Raw genomic sequence first — 19,168 nt, 5'->3', positions numbered from 1 at the left:
AAGTTTCAGATAAATTGTATGTTCTGGATTACTATTTATTTATCCTTCAGATTAGATGTGCTTTTCTAATTTTAAATCATTGTGGTTTTTTTTAAGGTTTTGTGAGTATTAAACAATTTTTGATAAGGGGCTCTTCATTAGGTCTTATATATAAAAAATAAGTAATCTTGCCTAAAATCTGGCTTGAAATACTGAATCTTCACTGAAAATAAACACAAAAAACCTGTAATATTAACTATTCTATGCTTATAAGGGATTATCATTTTCTTTTTGAATCAAGATGTATGTGCTTCTTTATTGCATTCTTATAAGAGTTTTTTTTTATAGTTTTAACACAAGTTGAAAGCTTATTATATTATAATATCTAATAAATTTCAATGTTTTAAATGTTTCTATTGTACAATAAATTGTTTATTTGTAACTTTGTTTTTTCATCAATTATATAAGGAACAAACTATAATTTACAAATTTTGTGATTGTAACACAACATTAAAATTTTGGGTGGTCACAAAAAGGAAAGCACATGTTAAATCCTATTCACAACAAGAATCCAGGAATAATGGAGATTTGACTACAGAATAAAAAGAATAGTTCTGAAGCAAATATGAAAAGAAATCCTATTCATCAGACAATACAACAAAGTGTGACTATTTGTAAAAATCCATGAAAAATGTAGTGTAAAAAATAGAATCTATTCTGTTTATAGGGTGAAAGAAAAACAAACCAACACCAGGGAATCACAAGTCACTATCACACTTAAAGGGAGAATATAGGTTGATTATGATATTAGCTTAAAGAAAAGGTGCCATTCCATTGATTATAAATAACTTAAAGATTTTGACATATTTAATTGTATAACTATGTTTATAGCTTAAAACCTGGATTACTCAAAATAATTTTACGTAAAAGTGTGGTTCCCTAAGACCTCCAAACACCCTAGCATCACACAAGGCTTTGTCAGAAAATTGAAATTAAAAGCTTTCGTTCATTGATTGGAAACCAGTTACCAATAGTTACCAATGGATTTTGTATGTTTCCTTCCTTAACAAATTAATCCCCAGCAATATAAAAAGTATATGAATTTTGTTTTAAAAAAAACTTTATAGAAGAAATTTTATTTCATGTAAGTATAAAAAATATATGGTAATTGTATTTCATTATGTATGTATTTCATTAATTTAACTATTGATATACCATTTATGATAATAATATAGGATAAGGTATGAATAGTTTATGGTACAAGGATAGTAGAGCTTAGTACACCTCTTTTAGTACATGGCAATACTGGTAGAGGTTTTATTACTAACTCGATTTTGATTAGAATTTAGGGGTGTAAAACCCCCCCAGAGATATGATTGCAAAATTAACTGTGACTTAACTGGTGGTTATTATGTAGTTATATTGTAGTTATAAATGTGGATAAATTGTAGTTATAAATGTAGTTATATTGTAGTTATATATGTAGATATTATTGTAGTTATAATAAAATTTTGTAAGTAAAAAAATTGTAGAAATAATGAATGTCATTTAGGAGTTCTAAAATGTAAGAATATGCTGATTTGTGTGATTAGAAGAAGATTATGCTTATTGTATCATAAATAAAAAATTTTATTGTGATATTTAGAATGAAGCTACTCTATATTTAGATGTTTAAATTGTTTGCAGCTGTGAATTATTAGAATGGAATGTGGTGGCCGTTAGGATACGGTAATTTGGTTTTGGAGAAGTTTACATTGCTGACGTTTTTGTTAAATCATCTACAGCATGACCCTCGAAAAAGTAATTTAAGCATCTGCAGCCCATATTTCTCAATGAATTATCAAAAATGTATATGTCCTTGTTCTCTGTAGATTTCAACATAAGTAGATATAAAAATATTTTTTTTACATCAATTAACAGCTGAGATTTTTAGAGCCAAAGTTTTGAAAAAGTGGCTGAGGAAAAAGTAACTTTTCAAGAAAATTTTTTTTTAAAAGTGAAATGACGTGTTTTCCTCATAATTTCAATACTTTTTATAAAACTTATATAAAGATGTTTCCAAGAAATTTATTTCATGCTGAAAGCACTTTTTTCACTTGCTCTAAAAGGCATTTTTAGATTAGTGTAAATTGAAAAAAAAAACACCCTTACAGAAAGAAATCCTATAAAAAATAGTAGCAAATTGAAAGTTTACATAAACAGAAATCAAACACTTTTTATTTTATCAAAATATGTTAAAAAACCAAAAAGTTACAGCTACAAACTTTTATTAAACATTTAACAATTTAAATGATTTTTAAGTGTCTTAGATTAATTTGATGAGTGGGTGTGAATTTATTGGTAAAGGTGGCGCTAATCCTTCCGGTAATGAGCATAAATTGGGGAAGGGTTTATTTAAGATCATATTAATAAGTGGGAGATATTATAAGATTTGAGGGAAAATGTTTTTAAGAAAAATGTATTCAGTAAAATTTCAAAAGTAGTTTTTTATATGTAAAAGTAACGTTTTTTAATGCAAAACTTGCTCTTCTTTCTTATTTGTTTTTTAACTGGTTGATAAAAAGTAATATACTAAAAAAAAACTAAGAAATATTTAGCAATATCCAGTTTCTCAAGCACTTTTTCCAAACTTTGGCTTTAAAAATCTCAGCTGTTAATTGATGTAAAAAATATTTTGATATCCTTTGATGTAGAAAATTATAGAGAACAAGTACATATGAATCTTTTAATATTTTATTAAGATACTAGCGGCTTCGCCCCTAGCCTCTAGGGGCTTTGCCACAAGAGATGACAACAACAAAAAATTCAAAAAAAAAATAAGAAGAATTAAAGAAATCTTCTACAAAAGAAATTTTCTACAAAAGAAATCTTCTACAAAAGAATTCTTCTTCAAAAGAATATTTCTACAAAAGAATTCTTCACCAAAAAAAAAAAAAAAAAAAAAAAAAAAAAAAAAAATGGGGGGGATTTTTTTGTTTTTGGGGGGGTTGGGGGTGTCCCACCCCCCAAGAAAATAGCTTAAAACCACCGCAGGACCAATAGGTATATACCCTGAAGAGTAGAATCCATTCGGTTCAGTGGTTACCGAGATCTTAAGCTTCAGACGGACAGACGGACAGACGGACAGACAGACGGACAGACATCGTTCTACTTTGTATTATAGATATAGGCTGCAGATGCTTAAAAATACTTTTTCGAGGGTCATGCTGTATACAATATTGACACTCCTGAAAGTTTAGGTTAATATATGTAGTCATAAATAGATAAATGCCCTTGCCCATCATTCATTAAGCATAATCTAAAGACTAATTTGGGAGACCTTTGTAATAGAAAATGCTAACCCTGATACTTAGCTAGCAAAATTCTGATACTAGGCCATTGTTGTCATGTTTACTACAGAAATGAATAATGTAAGTATAATTTTATAACTTATGTCTAGCAGATTAAGAATTGTGGTGGCTGATTAGGATACATTATTTTAGGTTTGCAGTTGATATAGGTGACATTTGCTGTTAAATCTACTAAAAAAAAAAACCTCTGAAAGTTTAAATTATTATATGTAGTCAATATAGATTCATGCCCCACCTCATTAAGCGTAAATCTAAGGACTAATTTTTTGGAGACCTACATAAAACCTAGAAAAATGCTAACCCACACACTTAGATAGCAGAATTCTGATGCTAGGCCAATTTTGTTATGAATATTACAGAAGTGAGTGTTGTAAGTATAATTTTACAACTAATGTCTGGCAGATTAAGTTATATTAAAAGATTTAATGGAAGATTATCTTTTTAAGGCTAAGTTGACTATGAAATATTACTTATTTTCTTGGCTGTTTTAGGTAAAATATTTTAAATTTGAAGAATTTTATTTTTATAAATGAAGGCGGAGATGACATAGTAGCGATTTTAATTCATGAGGATTATAAAATTTTGAAGATGAAGTGTTGATATTGTCTTGGAAATGTGGTTGACATTGAATTGGGTTTGTAGTTATTATCACTTAGATCCATTTTGGGTTGTAGTTTCTAGAAGTTGTGTCTTGGAATAAATATTTTTATATAACTAAAGTTGATATTTATAAGTTACATTTTTTGTGTGAAGTTACTCACTTAAGTCACAAGTGAGTTTACTGCAGCTTTCACATTGTGCATGTGACTGTATGCTCTGAGAGCTTAAACTAAACTGATAATTATTATAATTAATTTTAAGGGGACAAAAATAATAGGTGAACATTGTTTCTTTTTTCTTATATTTTATCTGGAGAAAGTTTTGTATTCCATTTCTCTGTGTTTGTGTGTGTGTGTTGAAGGGTTAATCTATAATACAAAGTAGAACGATGTCTGTCTGTCCGTCTGTCCGTCCGTCTGTCTGTCTGTCCCTTAAGATCTCGGTAACCACTGAACCGATCGGATTCTACTCTTCAGGGTATCTACCTATTGGTCCTGTGGTGGTTTTAAGCTATTTTCTCGGGGGGTGGGACACCCCCAACCCCCCCAAAAACCAAAAAATCCCCCCCCAATTTTTTTTTTTTTTTTTTTTTTTTTTTTTTGAAGGAGTTTCCATGGTCCTTTATGGTCTCTCGCAATAATTTTTTTTTATCACCTCTTGGGCAAAGCCCCTAGAGGCTAGGGGCGAAGCCGCTAGTATTTCATAAGGGATTAATCAGAGATCCTCATAGAGAAAAAAAATTTGTAAATCATAATATGTACCCTTGATGCACTATTTGACACACTCTTACATAAAATGTTTTGACGGAAATTAAATGGTGAATATAGGTTCGATATGATATGAGCTTATATCAAAGGTGCCATTACATAGTTTTAAAATATCTATGCCAAATTTAAAAATTCAAAAAAATCCTTTAACTGTTTTTAAACTATTTTTGAATGGTGGGTCAAAAATATACTAGGACACCTATAGAATCAGACTGCAGAGCCCAAATTTGAATTAAGTCCCCAATAAACTTTTTATTGGGGGATTTAAAAATTAATTTTTACTGTTGCTCTGGTAATTTTGACCAGATCAAAAGGTCTTTTTTTACTTTGTGTAATATTGTAATTTAGTAAGCAATTTTATATAATTCACTTTATACTGATACAATAAAAAAAAACATTACTCTGTTCAATGGAAATAATTTTTTTTCTAAAACAATAAATTTCATTGAAAAATCTGACATAATACAATAAAAAACATAATGCTGAATTTAAACCAATAAGAAATCTTCTTTCATTTCAATTCTTTATAATTTCGGAAAGAGTGTTTTCACAAAGTGACTTATTTCAAACGTAGTTAAATAATTTTATTTATAAAAATGTAAAGAATGAAAACCCTACTCATATAAGATGCATACTTTTTAAAAATATTTTTAAAAATATGTTTGAATAATCTTATTTTATATCATATTTGTATATGTGACAAAAATAAATTTGTTGTTTTGCATAAACTTTTGTTGTCATCTTAATTTATTTAACCCTTTACAGCCAATTTTTATGTGTTTTAATGTATAATAGACATGAAACATTTATATGTTAATTAATGTGTAAAGAATTAATTTTTAAGGGGGGGGGGGGAAGTTTGTACAGTTATAGGAAATGAAATTCAGTATAAAAGTTTGGGAGGGTCGTGTGGGCTTGTTTTTATAGTTATCAACCTAATTCTTTTTGTAGGCTCTCTTATATGACTGGATGTACACATAAAACTTTGAAAATTGAATTTCGGCACTTTCCTTCTTGGGGCTTGTGGAGCACAAAAACCCCCCAAACGCTAAAAATATGAGTTCTGAGCTTATTTTTAAAGATATCAACCTGATTTTTTTTAGATAGTACTTTTTTAACATAACTGAATCAACAAACCATTACAGATTTCATTTTGGAACTTTCCTTCTAGGGGCTTGTGGAGCAAAAGACCCCCAAAAACTAAAAATTGCGTTCTAAGCTTATTTTTAGAGATATCAACCTGATTTTTTAAAAATAATACTTTTTTAACATTACTGAATCAACGAACCATTACAGATTTCATTTTGGGACTTTCCTTCTAGGGGCTTGTGGAGCAAAAGACCCCCAAAAACACTAAAAATATGGGTTCTGATCTTATTTTTAAAGATATCAACCTGATTTTTTTATGGAAACTTTTTTAACATAGCCAAATTAAGGAACCATTACAGATTTAATTTTAGGACTTTCCTTCTAAGAGCTTGTGAAGCAAAAGACCCCCAAAAACACTAAAAATATGAGTTCTGAGCTTATTCTTAAAGATATCAACCTGATTTTTTAAAGGAAACTTTTTGAACATAACCAAACTAGGGAACCATTACATATTTCATTTTGGGACTTTTGGCTTTTGGAGCAAAAGAACCACAAAACACTAAAAATATTAGTTCTGAGCTTATTTTTAAAGACATCAACCTGATTTTTTATATATAATACTTCTTTAACATTACCAAACTAAGAAACCATTACAGATTTCATTTTCGGACTTTCCTCCTAGGGTCTACTGGAGCAAAAGACCCCCAAAACACTAAAAATATTGAGACTTTCCATCTAGGGGCTTGTGGAGCAAAAAAAAACACAAAACACTAAAAATATTAGTTCTGACCTTATTTTTAAAGATATCAACCTGATTTTTTAAAGAACACTTTTTTAACATAACCAAACTAGTGGGGCAAAAGACCCCCAAAAAGTATTATGTTAAAAGTATTATTTTTAAAAAATCAGGTTGATATATTTAAAAATAAGCTCAGAACTCATACTTTTAGTGTTTTGGGGGGTCTTTTGCTCCACAAATCACAAGAATAAAAGTCCCAAAATAAAATCTGTAATAGTTTGTTGATTCGGTTATGTTAAAAAAGTATTATTTAAAAAAATCAGGTTGATATCTTTAAAGTAAGCTCAGAACCCATATTTTTAGTGTTTTTGGGGGTCTTTTGCTCCACTAGACCCTAAAAGGAAAGTACAAAATGAAATCTGTAATGGTTCCTTAATTCAGGTATGTTAAGAAAGTTTTTTTTTTAAAATCAGGTTGACATCTTTAAAATAAGCTCAGAACTCTTATTTTTAGTGTTTTGGGGGTCTTTTGCTCCACAAGCCCCTAGAAGGAAAGTCCCAATATGAAATCTGTAATGGTTCTTTGAATCGGTTATGTTAAAAAAGTATTATTTTAAAAAATCAGGTTGAAATCTTTAAAAATAAGCTTAGAACTCATATTTTTAGTGTTTTGGGGGGATCTTTTGCTCCACAAGCCCCTAGAAGGAAAGTCCCAATATGAAATCTGTAATGGTTTGTTGATTCGGTTATGTTAAAAAAGTATTATTTAAAAAAATCAGGTTGATATCTTTAAAAATGAGCTCAGAACTCATATTTTTAGTGTTTGGGGGGTTTTTGTGCTCCACGAGCCCCAAGAAGGAAAGTCCCAAAATGAAATCTGTAATGGTTGGTTGATTTAGTTATGTTAAAAAAGTATTATTTAAAAAAAATCAGGTTGATATCTTTAAAAATAAGCTCAGAACTCATATTTTTAGTGTTTGGGGGGTTTTTGTGCTCCACGAGCCCCAAGAAGGAAAGTCCCAAAATGAAATCTGTAATGGTTGGTTGATTCAGTTGTTAAAAAAGTATTACTAAAAAAAAAAATCAGGTTGATATCTTTAAAAATAAACTCAGAACTCATATTTTTAGCGTTTGGGGTTTTTTTGTGCTCCACAAGCCCTAAAAGGGAAAGTCCCAAAATGAAATCTGTAATGGTTCGTTGATTCAGTTATGTTAAAAAAGTATTATTTAAAAAAAATCAGGTTGATATCTTTAAAAATAAGCTTAGAACTCATATTTTTAGCGTTTGGGGGGTTTTTCCACAAGCCCCAAGAAGGAAAGTGCCGAAATTCAATTTTCAAAGTTTTATGTGTACATCCAGTCATATAAGAGAGCATACAAAAAGAATTAGGTTGATAACTATACACGGCCCTCCCAAACCTTTATAATGAATTTCATTTCCTATAACTGTACAAACTTCCCCCCCCCCCCCCTAGTATTGATAGATAAAATCAAAAGACCTAACTTTACTGTATACTAGCATACAATATTTACGAAGCAAGACACTCTAAAAGCTGAGTATTTTACCTACAACGGAAAGAAACATCACGATTCAGTAAAAATTATTTAATCATAGTAAAAAATAAACTTTAAAATCCTAATAAAAATTGATGTGGGCAATTGTTCTCATTTTTGGCTTTGTAGTATGATTCTACAGGTGTCAAAGTATATTTTTGATATACCTTTCAAAAATAGTTTTAAAAAAGTTTAAGTAGATTTTGCAATTTTCGTGTTTACTTCAACATATAATAAATCAGATGGCTTACAAAATCGTTTATTTTAGCCCTTTACAAGACTTTTTTGACTAGTTTTCATAAGTTTAATTGATTATTTCATAGGCATGCATCTTAAATGATAATTTAAATGTTTATTTTATTTAATTATATACTATTTTATTCAAATTTTAAATAGCATCAAAAATTTTGCTTTATAGTGCATCATAAAGATAAATATTAAGTTTTTTAATTTATTTTCTCAACTGAGATTTTATATTGTTTTATGATGAATACAATATATTTATATAAAAATATATAATATGTAAAATATATTTACCCTATGGAGCCTGCATAACAAACACAAACATGATGCAACTTTTAGAAAACAAAAAAAATATTTTAATTTTGAAATATTTTTTTTAAAATTAGTTTTCAGCCCTCCCTTTTCAATGTACTTTAACAAAATTATGTTATGAAAAATTTATTTGATCAAAAGTAAAAGTTGCAGCATCCTTTTTTTAAAAATCCTTTTGTCTTCATTATGACTATGATTGAACAAAAGCTTTATAATACAACCTTCGTCACAGCCTTGTGTGATGCAGGGATGTTTGGATTTCTTAGGGAACCACACTAGTTACGCGAAATATCGACGAATCAGTTCGGTTTAGGCTAGAAACGGATTTATACAGTTAAATATGTCAATGTCTTTAAGTTATTCATAATCTATATAATTGCAAGCTTAAAATAAGCTCATATCATATAAACCTATATTCGCCCTTTAAAAATTGAATAAAATAGTATATTATTTAAAAAAATAAACATTTAAATTAACACATAAGATGCATGCCAATATAACACTCAATTAGACTTAAGAATAAGTGAAAAAAAGGTCTTATAATGATTTTAAAAAAACGATTTTAATGGTCAACTGACTAATCATATGTCGAGGTAGACACTAAAATTGCTATATTTTTTGGAATTTTTAAATTTGGCATAGATATTCTAAAAGTATATAATTGCACCTATATTTTGAGCCCATATTATATTCAACCTATATTTGCTCTTTAAACACTAAGATCTCTGGAAGAGCCTTTTTCTATATAAACATCTTAATACATATAAATGATTCTATGTGCTACGTTTTATAGATAAGGTTAAAATATTATATTAAGGCACAAATATCCATTTAATTACAACAAAATATTATATAAAATAAAAATAAAATGAAGGAAATTTGATCAGTTTAGTCCATGATATATTAAAATCAAAAGGAGACTAGTAAAACTGTACTACTGAATGAATTGATTATTTGCAAATTTTGGTTATTTATTTACCCTTATTTATGAAAAGGATTAATTATGACAGTTGCTCCGCCCCCTTTTCTGACATCTCAATCATTTAATAGGGGGTTAATTAATGTTTTATAGACTAAAAAAGCATTATGTTCTAATTTTATTTTCTTTATAACTTTTTTGTTATTAAAGTTAGGATTTTGAAACAAAAACAATTTTCCTGCTATATTCATAAAAATTTATTTGGTTTTTTAATCTAAAACAAATTTGCCTAAAAAGTAAGTTTTTCAAAATCTAAAAAAAATCAAAAAATATGTGTAAAAAAATGCTTTTTACTCGAAGCCTAAAGATTTTATTTCATTTTTGTATAAAGTTTCTGCTAGTAACAAAAATAAAAGGACTTCTATCTTAATCTTGCTAAAAAAGTCGTTTCATGTTAAAAGTTACTTTTTCCTCAGTCACTTTTTCAAAACTTTAGCTCTAAAAATCTCTGGTGTTAATGGAGGTAAAAAAAAATATTTTTATAACAATTACCATCAGATAAAGGGCAGTTCTATCCTATTCGAGAAAGGCTGATCTAAATCTCCCTCCAGGGTTTCTCTGAGAGTCCAACCAACTCTATCTTTGATAGACTGACCAACACTTCATTGTAACTAGTGTTGGTATTGACCATATCATCACACTCATAATACTCTTTATAATTCTTATCATCATTATCATAATTCATTCATTCTGGTAATATGTATGGGCATCTATACTCATTATTGCCAGGGATCTTTTCTCCAAGATAAAAGCAGCTGTCTCAACTCTTAGCCTGGGCATTATAGGTTGGCAGAAATCAAATGGTTTATTATAAATAATACAACTGGCAACCTGTATTGCAAACATACCATAGTCATACCCCTTCCATTGGAACAGGCGATCAGAGACATACTCCAGCTTAAAGTTCTTTCTGACACTAGTTCTATCTTTTCTTTCTTTTTCTTATCGACCAAACCTTTGAACTATCAAAGTATTCAACTCTATCACTCATGGCTCTGACACAAATAAGAGCCTAATGGACCCCAAATCGTAATGGGATTATAATCTTGGTTACACAGGTAATTTTTAGTATCTGCTTTCTTAAGAAATGTTTAGGTTTTTCCAATACCTATATCTAGTAATGTGACAAATGAAGTTACAACCTCAGTTTTCTCTGTTGTCATTGTAGCTATCTCTTTAATGGTGGCCTCAAAAACCTCTCCAATTGACCAAGTTTCATCTACCAGACTTCAAAAATCATGTGCTTTGAAGGTAATACCAGATTGGTTAATAATGTCCTTATTGAAGTTTTATTTCCAATCTCTACAACAGGGGGAAAGGGTAAGAGGGACTGAACCCTACACCCTACAGTCATCAAATACTGCAGTTTTGGCATACTGCGAGTATAAATCTCCCAATGCAAAAGTTTTTTTCCATTATCTCTAATGGGAAAAAAGTTATTCATAATAGGGAAGGTACTCATGCAGTTTAACCAAAACTAGTTCTGGGTTCCCTGAGCATCACATATTATTAGTTTTTATCAACTTGTTGTGTGATCTTCCACTGGACCAATTGGGCCTTCAGATCAGCTGTGCCTAAACCAATACACACCCATAACAAATAGATAACATGTTAAAATCTCATGAGCTGAAAAATTGCACCTGGTAGCGGTTGGCAACTACAAGTCAGCTGCTAAACCACCATATTAAAAAACTCATATTGCTAGACTGATCCATAGCAAAAAAATGAGAGCTCTATTTGTATTAGAGTTTCAGTGCTCCCTGTTTACATGACAGTGTATACCCCTCCCCCCCCCCCTTTAACTAGATAGAAAACTGTATCTATCATTTTTCATTAAACATTAAAAAGTTTATATAGGATTTTCAAGAAGAGTAATTCTTTGATAATTCTGGCCATCAACAATCTAAATTGTTTAGATGACTGAATCTTCACTTACAGACAGGTTTACCTTATATAGAAGCTTAGTTACTGAAATAAACTAAAAATTCTCTTACTTGTAACTTTTTCAATTTTGGTTTAGATTCTTCAGCAAGCATGTCAAAGTCAACATCAGATCTAAAATGTAAGAAAAATTACTAGAAGGGCTTATAAACAAATTCAGTTCTCTAATTAATAACCCAGAATACTGAGCAAATAGCTGAACAAATATTTTTTAAAATTTTTTTTTATTTTTTGGACTAAAATTATTCTAGTAGGCTATTATCCTCTTAGGATTTTTTTTTAATGTTAAAAATTTTGGTACTCCCCCCATGTCAAAACTATGACATTGGCTGCGGCGCACAGCCCTATGGCCTGCCTATCCCCAGCATTCAGCCCCCTAGCTTGTCTAGCCGCAGCATGCAGCCCCCTTACCTAATTGTAAAAAATATTTCATTGCTAGGGAATTATCCTCTTAGAACATAGCCAAATTGTTTTTCTACTGATTTCCTTTGGCTGATTCAAAGAGTTCCTCTCCTGATTATCTCTATTCATGGCACATACACAATATTTTAATAATTATATACCGTAATGTTTGAGATTAAAAAAAACAAATATAACACATAGTCAAATCTCAACTGCTTCATTGATTTTACATAAAAATTAATATTTGCAAGCATAAGTTACCAGAATTCTGTTTAATACATGTAAATTTTGTAATTCCAATTAAAGGTTAAAAAAAACCTATTGCCTTGCCTTATGTTTTTCAATTCAATGTAAACCCTACAGTTTTGGACAAAAACTAATAAAAAATAATACTTTTAATGCTCAGGCAATGACAATGAAAAAAATTATTGAATTTTAAATCTCCTTTACTCTCCAGGGTACTACAGCTTAAGACCTAGCCCTTGTGAGAATTTGTCTCTATATGGAGATTAAAAAAGAACAAACAGTCTTAAAGGAAGCATGTAAGAAAGTCTAACTGCTGAAAGACTGCCACAAGTAGACCCAATTTCCCAAATTTAAAGCCTTCAGCATTAATAACAAAACTTTTTTTAGACCCAATACCCAAAATTTGAAGCTTCCAGCTTTAATAACAAAAAAAAATATAGACATTTCAAAATGATATTTTTAGTACAAGGAGAATTTGAAAGTTTTTCATTGCTAATAATAAAAATTTCATATTAGAATACACTGTGGGCTACAATTGAATCAAGACAAAAGTAAGTGCCGAGCCCTGGGACCTATGTAGGGTGAAAATATACATAAATCCTTGATGATTCCAGGTGGAGACAAAATATTTTAGCGGGGTCTTTTGGTTTTTTTTCAATTTAAAGTTCTGAAAAAAAATTGAAAAAAATATGAAAATCTTTAATAAAAAACAAACAAAAAATAATTTTTAATATTTTTTGTTATTTAAAGATAAAAACAACTTATATAAATACTATAAGCTTTAAAAAAATCACAATTTTCAAATTTAGACTTTCAATATAAAGATTTGTAGAAAAAAACCTAACAACAAATTCTAACATATTTCTGATCAACATAGCAATAAAACGTCTTTTGCAAAATCTTTATCATCAAAAATAAATAGCACTTACTAAAGACTTTTTTTCATTTAAACTTATACTTTTCACATTATTTAACTTTAAAGATTGATTTTTTTAAAAAGAAAGGTTGCATGATTTTTTTATTCATAATTAATTGCCTAATTTTGAGATTCAGATAAAAAACCTTACTGCTTTATATCATTTGATACTCTACTAGCAGCGGCTACGCCTCTAGAGGCATATAGGGACCCTTAGGTTGGGGGGAAAGACGAACCCCCCCTTACAATTACAGTTTTTTTTAATGAAAAAGTTAAAAACATTTATTTTGGAGAGTTGATTCTCTTGGGATAGTGATGGTACCCTTTCCTAAATAGTTATAAACCTTACCAGGACATATGAAAAGCTATCATGTAAAGGAGAACCATAGTTCACAAAGACTCACATAGAACCTGTTACTTTATTATAAATCATTTTTTTTATTCATAATTAATTGCCTAATTTTGAGATTCAGATAAAAAACTTTACTACTTTATATTAATGGATAATCATCTAGCAGCGGCTACTCCTCTAGAGGCATATGAGGCCCTTGGGTTGGGGGGGAAGTCGAACCCCCCTTACAATTACAGTTTTTTTTAATGAATAAGTCAAAAACATTTATTTTGGAGAGTTAATTCTCTTTGGATAGTGGTGGTACCCTTTCCTAAAATAGTTATAAACCTTACCAGGACATATGAAAAGCTACCATGTAAAGGAGAACCATAGTTCACAAAGACTCACATAGAACCTGTTACTTTATTATAAAGATACATATATACACAGAAACTCTACAATCAGAGTATGTCTGTTTGTTCAACCGTCTGTATAAAAACAATACAGAATATATTTATTTTGCTATATTCAATTCAACAACTATATTTTTTATTTTAGGCTTAAAAAGAAAAAGTTTTTTTTGTGAGTTGTGGTCCTTTTTAAAGGGGCGATTTCTCTTCCCTTTCTCAAAAAAAGTTATAAACCTTCCAAGGACCAATGAGAAGCTACATAGTAAAGTAAAAAAAGAACCATATCAGTTCTTAAGCATCAGAAAGATGGACAAACAGACATCAATCTATTTTGTGTCATAAATACTGCTTTAAAGCAGGGAGAGAAATATCATCTGGAAAAAAAAATTTTCCTATCGTTTAAAAGTTATATCCCTGTATAAAAAAGATTTTTCTGTCTGTGCCTAAAGTTCTTGCTAACCGCTGGACCAATTTGGTTCTTCTTTATTAACCTATCTTTTAGACTGATAATAGGATCAACATATTAAGGAGTAGTTTAGTGTCTATTAATCCTTATATAAAAGTAACAGTTTCTGTGTCTGTCTGTTTGTGTGTGAGGGTGTCTGTCGGTACCGAAGATTCTTTGTAACCGCTTAACTGATATAGTTCTTCTTGGTTCAAGTTTTTCATGGTCCTGAGAAGTTTTGAGTTTAGAAAAAATTAGTTCCTACCCAACATTTAAAAAAAACTTTTTCTTTTACATACTAAAACTGAAAGTAGGGGAGGGGTCAACTTCCCCCCACTTATCAAGGGCCCCTAGATGCCTCTAGGGGCAAAACTGCTAGTGATAAAATAATTTTTATCTTGAATTATTATTAAATTGTTCTTTTTCCATTTAATAAAATATAATTGTAATTATCAACCTCAAAGAATATCCAGAATTAGGTAATTGGATTTAACAAGGGAAAAAGACAACATCCATAATTAGTGAAGCTCTTAAGTTTAAAACAATACAAATAAAGAAAATAGCAAGTGTAACATACAGATACAAAAATATATTAATCTTAGCGAGATGGGACAATGGGCTGTTTATTAGACTAGTCCCCATAGTTTAATATAGGAATTTGTTATTCGTTGGCTTAACTACTTAGGGGACCTGTTGCGATTTTTGTTTGGTTGGATTATTAAATTAAGTGCCCAACATTTCAACCATTAACTGAAATATACAGAAGGGTTATCCATGTATCATAATTGGGAATGTAAATCAATTTAGCGGTCATTGTCTTATCCCTTTAGATCCCTGAATAGTAATTAACAATGATCGATGGTTCTTTTTTTTCTATGTAGCTTCTCATTGGTTCTTGGAAGGTTTATAACTTATTTTGGGAGGGTACCTCCACCATCCTAGGAGAAATCAACCCCTAAAAAAGGACCCCATTTCACACACAAAAAATAACTTTTTCTTTTTAAGTCTAAAATAAAAATCTAGTTGTAGAATTCAACCACTTCTTCCCCTCTCAAGTGCCCCTAAAGGCCTCTAGGGGCGTAGCCGCTAGTACCAAATAAATATATTCTGTAATGTTTTTATACAGACGGATGAACAAACAGACGTACTCTGATTGTAGAGTTTCTGTGTATATATGTATCTTTATAATAAAGTAACACGTTCTATGTGAGTCTTTGTGCACCAAGGGATCTCACTAACCACTGAACCAATATGGTTCTCCTTTACATGGTAGCTTCTTATATGTCCTGGTAAGGTTTATTACTATTTTGGGGAAGGGTACCATCACTATCCCAAGAGAATCAACTCTCCAAAATAAATGTTTTTAACTTTTTCATTAAAAAAAACTGTAATTGTAAGGGGGGGTTCGTCTTCCCCCCCAACCTAAGGGTCCCTATATGCCTCTAGAGGCGTAGCCGCTGCTAGTAGAGTATCAAATGATATAAAGCAGTAAGGTTTTTTATCTGAATCTCAAAATTAGGCAATTAATTATGAATAAAAAAATCACACAACCTTTCTTTTTAAAAAAAATCAATCTTTAAAGTTAATTAATGTGAAAAGTATAAGTTTAAATGAAAAAAAGTCTTTAGTAAGTTCTATTTATTTTTGATGATAAAGATTTTGCAAAAGACGTTTTATTGCTATGTTGATCAGAAATATGTTAGAATTTGTTGTTAGGTTTTTTCTACAAATCTTTATATTGAAAGTCTAAATTTGAAAATTGTGATTTTTTTAAAGCTTATAGTATTTATATAAGTTGTTTGTATCTTTAAATAAAAAAAAAATATTAAAAATTATTTTTTGTTTGTTTTTTATTAAAGATTTTCATATTTTTTTCAATTTTTTTTCAGAACTTTAAATTAAAAAAAAACTAAAAGACCCCGCTAAAATATTTTGTCTCCACCTGGAATCATCAAGGATTTATGTATATTTTCACCCTACATAGGTCCCAGGGCTCGGCACTTACTTTTGTCTTGATTCAATTGTAGCCCACAGTGAATATGTCGCCTAGAAAGAAAATTATAAGCTTATTTTTGGCAGAAACTTAGGATGCCAGTAACTGATAACATTTTTACAATAAAAACTCCCTTCCTTATTGTCAAAATTATTTTTAAAAATTCAGTTTAATTTGCGTTGTACTGAGAGTACTGTAGTGTGAGTGCTAGAGTCCGTGCTAAGACTGCTGAACAACTAATCACAGCTGAGCATCTGTATTACTTACATTAGTGACATTTTTTTCTGCTGTGATTTTACATTTACAAGTGTAATTTAAACCGATTTTTAAAAAGAGATTTTGACTATGAAAAGGGGTGTTTTTATTGTAAAAATGTTATCAGTTACTGGCAGCCTAAGTTTCTGACAAAAATCAGCTTTTAATTTTGCTTTTAGACGATGTGATTTAATATTGAAATTTATAATATGAGCAATGGAAATTTTTAAAACTTTTTCATTGTACTAAAACAAACATTTTGAAATGTCTATAACTTTTTTGTTATTGAGGCTGGAGACTTCAAATTTGGGGTATTGGGTCTACTTGTGGCAGTCTTTTAGCAGTTAAAACGGTATATTTCTTGCAGGGTTTAGCTACGTATGGGTAAATGGTAAGTTCACGAGAGCCCTTTCCCATTAGGGTGGGTCGATTTTGGACATTTTTTTTCTGAGGCCAAAGCGGGGATCTGCACTCAATTTATATAGATATAATACACCTCTGGGCGATTTAAAATTTATCCTAAGTCTTAAAACCGCTGACGACCAGACATTCAATTGTATAGCTATTTGTAAATGGAAGTCAAAAATTTATTGAATCAGAACTATGGCTTCATGGTGCTCCCTGGAAATGCCTTGATGAGCTGAGTCAGGAACTTTTGTCCGTTTCAAAAAATCTCGTTCCTAGCCTGATAAAATCTAAAAAACCTCTACAAATTGGACAATTCTCAATAAACCTTAAACATTTTTGGTTTTTTAGTGATTTCTAAGGCTAGGAACGAGATATTTTGAAACGGACAAAAGTTCCTGATTCAGCTCCTCAAGGCCTTTCCAGGGAGCACCATGAAGCCGTAGTTCTGAATCAAAAAAAATTTTGAATGTCGTCTTTGCATACTAATAAGTAATGAATTATATTTTTAAGTGGTCGTGTTCTAAAACTCAATTTTTAAAGATTCTTTTTCGGTCAGAAATGTTTTTAAGGTTAATTTTATCTGTTGCATATCCCCGCTTTGTCTAATTCCGATATGAACCCACCCTATTTCCCATATGAAGTATTCAGAACAACTTCTGAAAAAGTGTAAACTCAAGACATGTGTAACTTTTATCTCAAACACAAACAAAAAAGTAAGCTTTTTAACAGCACCTTACACCAGCTAAATAATTAATATTCTAACAGGGTTTATCAGGACTTGAATCTTTGCCATACTTTATTAGAATTAAAAAATGAACACTTTGGAATGAATAAATGAGTTATAGAGGATCTTCCGAACTTTCGAAATAAATGTTTTTCGAAAAAATTTGAAGTATGTAGTGCCATTATACATAAAACCCTTATTAGATTATCTTAAAAATTTCAGAATTTTATCTTGTTTACTTAATAATAAAATATGCACTTCTCGTTTAGAGAAAAAATCCTCAACAAGGAATAAGTATTGAGCTGTAGTACTCTGGAGAGGTGAGCAGAATCAATATTCAAGATTATTTTCTTATTGTCATAGCTTGAGTAAAAATTGGTTTTTTTTTTGTTAATTTTTGACTAAAACTGCAAGTTTATATCAGCATTGCGGAGCCGCAATGTTTTGCTGGAGCCTATGCCGTAATATTTATTAAAAAATGGCTCCAGCTCTGGGTTAGCTAAAAAGAGATTTTACATGAATTTGTAACTCTGTTGTGTCTTATTATCAAACATTGAACTTTTAAAACCTTTAAAAGTCAAAAATAGACTTGGCTAATAAAATAAAAATTTTCAAAATTGAAAAAAATTATTTCTAAGAGGATAATACCCAAAGGGGTAGTTTCACAAAATGCATTTGAACTAATTTAGTGAACCGCATATTTTTCGCTAGTTAATGAGTTAAACTATATTTAAATTGCATATATTTGAAAGAATTTAAATTTTCTACCGCGTAGTTTTGAAAATATCAAGACTTGACAATCGTCTTTTTGTGATATATGCAATTTAAAAAGACAATTTTCAAATCTTAATATTTTAAAAACTACATGGTCGAAAATTGAAAATCTTTAAATTTATGCCATATAATTGTAGTTTAACCAATTAACCAGGAAAAAATGTGCGGTTCACTAAATTAAGTTTAAATGCATTTCGTGAAACTACCCCTTTAACAAAAAGAGTGATCATATTAATTTCAGTTTTACAAATGATTTCCAAATGTATCATTAAGTCAAATAATATGCAATTCACTGAAAAAATTTTGTACACACCATTTAACCCCACAAAACAATATCCTACATAATATTATATCTTAACCACTAAATATACACTAAACAATTACCAGCAGTTCTAATTATTATCAGAAGGAATATACATGGACAGCCTGACTTTCAGAACTACCTCTATCTTCCTCACCTGATATATTCATGATGAAAAGCAGGATCATCAGTATCAACATCCAATCTTGACAATTCCCTTCTTACACCAACATCTCTGTAGAACTTGTTTACTTTCTTATCTGCCAACTTGTTCTTCAAAAATTTCTAAAAATAATATTTATTAGAATTGTCACAATTTATCAAAATTGCAATATATTAGAAAATAGTAGTCAGTGTTAGTCCATAATTCAGGTAGTAGATTCTCCAATGAAGCCAATATCAGTAGAAAGA

General features: G+C 29.9%; 1 protein-coding gene across 1 annotated transcript in view; it reads right to left on the bottom strand.

Moving 5' to 3' along the window:
• LOC145327273 (uncharacterized) overlaps positions 1-19,168 on the bottom strand; it is a 29,138-nt gene that overhangs the window by 9,749 nt on the left and 221 nt on the right. Inside the window, exons 2-3 of the mRNA XM_080170873.1 lie at positions 18,915-19,042; positions 11,606-11,666 (exon numbers count right to left, since the gene is read on the bottom strand). Of these exons, the coding sequence (XP_080026999.1) occupies positions 11,606-11,666; positions 18,915-19,042 (189 nt within the window). The remainder of the gene's footprint in view (positions 1-11,605; positions 11,667-18,914; positions 19,043-19,168) is intronic.

Source organism: Acartia tonsa, chromosome 8, assembly GCF_053477335.1.
Source record: "Acartia tonsa isolate MP-2025a chromosome 8, ASM5347733v1, whole genome shotgun sequence".
Taxonomy (NCBI): domain Eukaryota; kingdom Metazoa; phylum Arthropoda; class Copepoda; order Calanoida; family Acartiidae; genus Acartia; species Acartia tonsa.
Note: the sequence above shows the minus strand (reverse complement) of the source record. Positions and strands in the feature narration are given on the sequence as shown.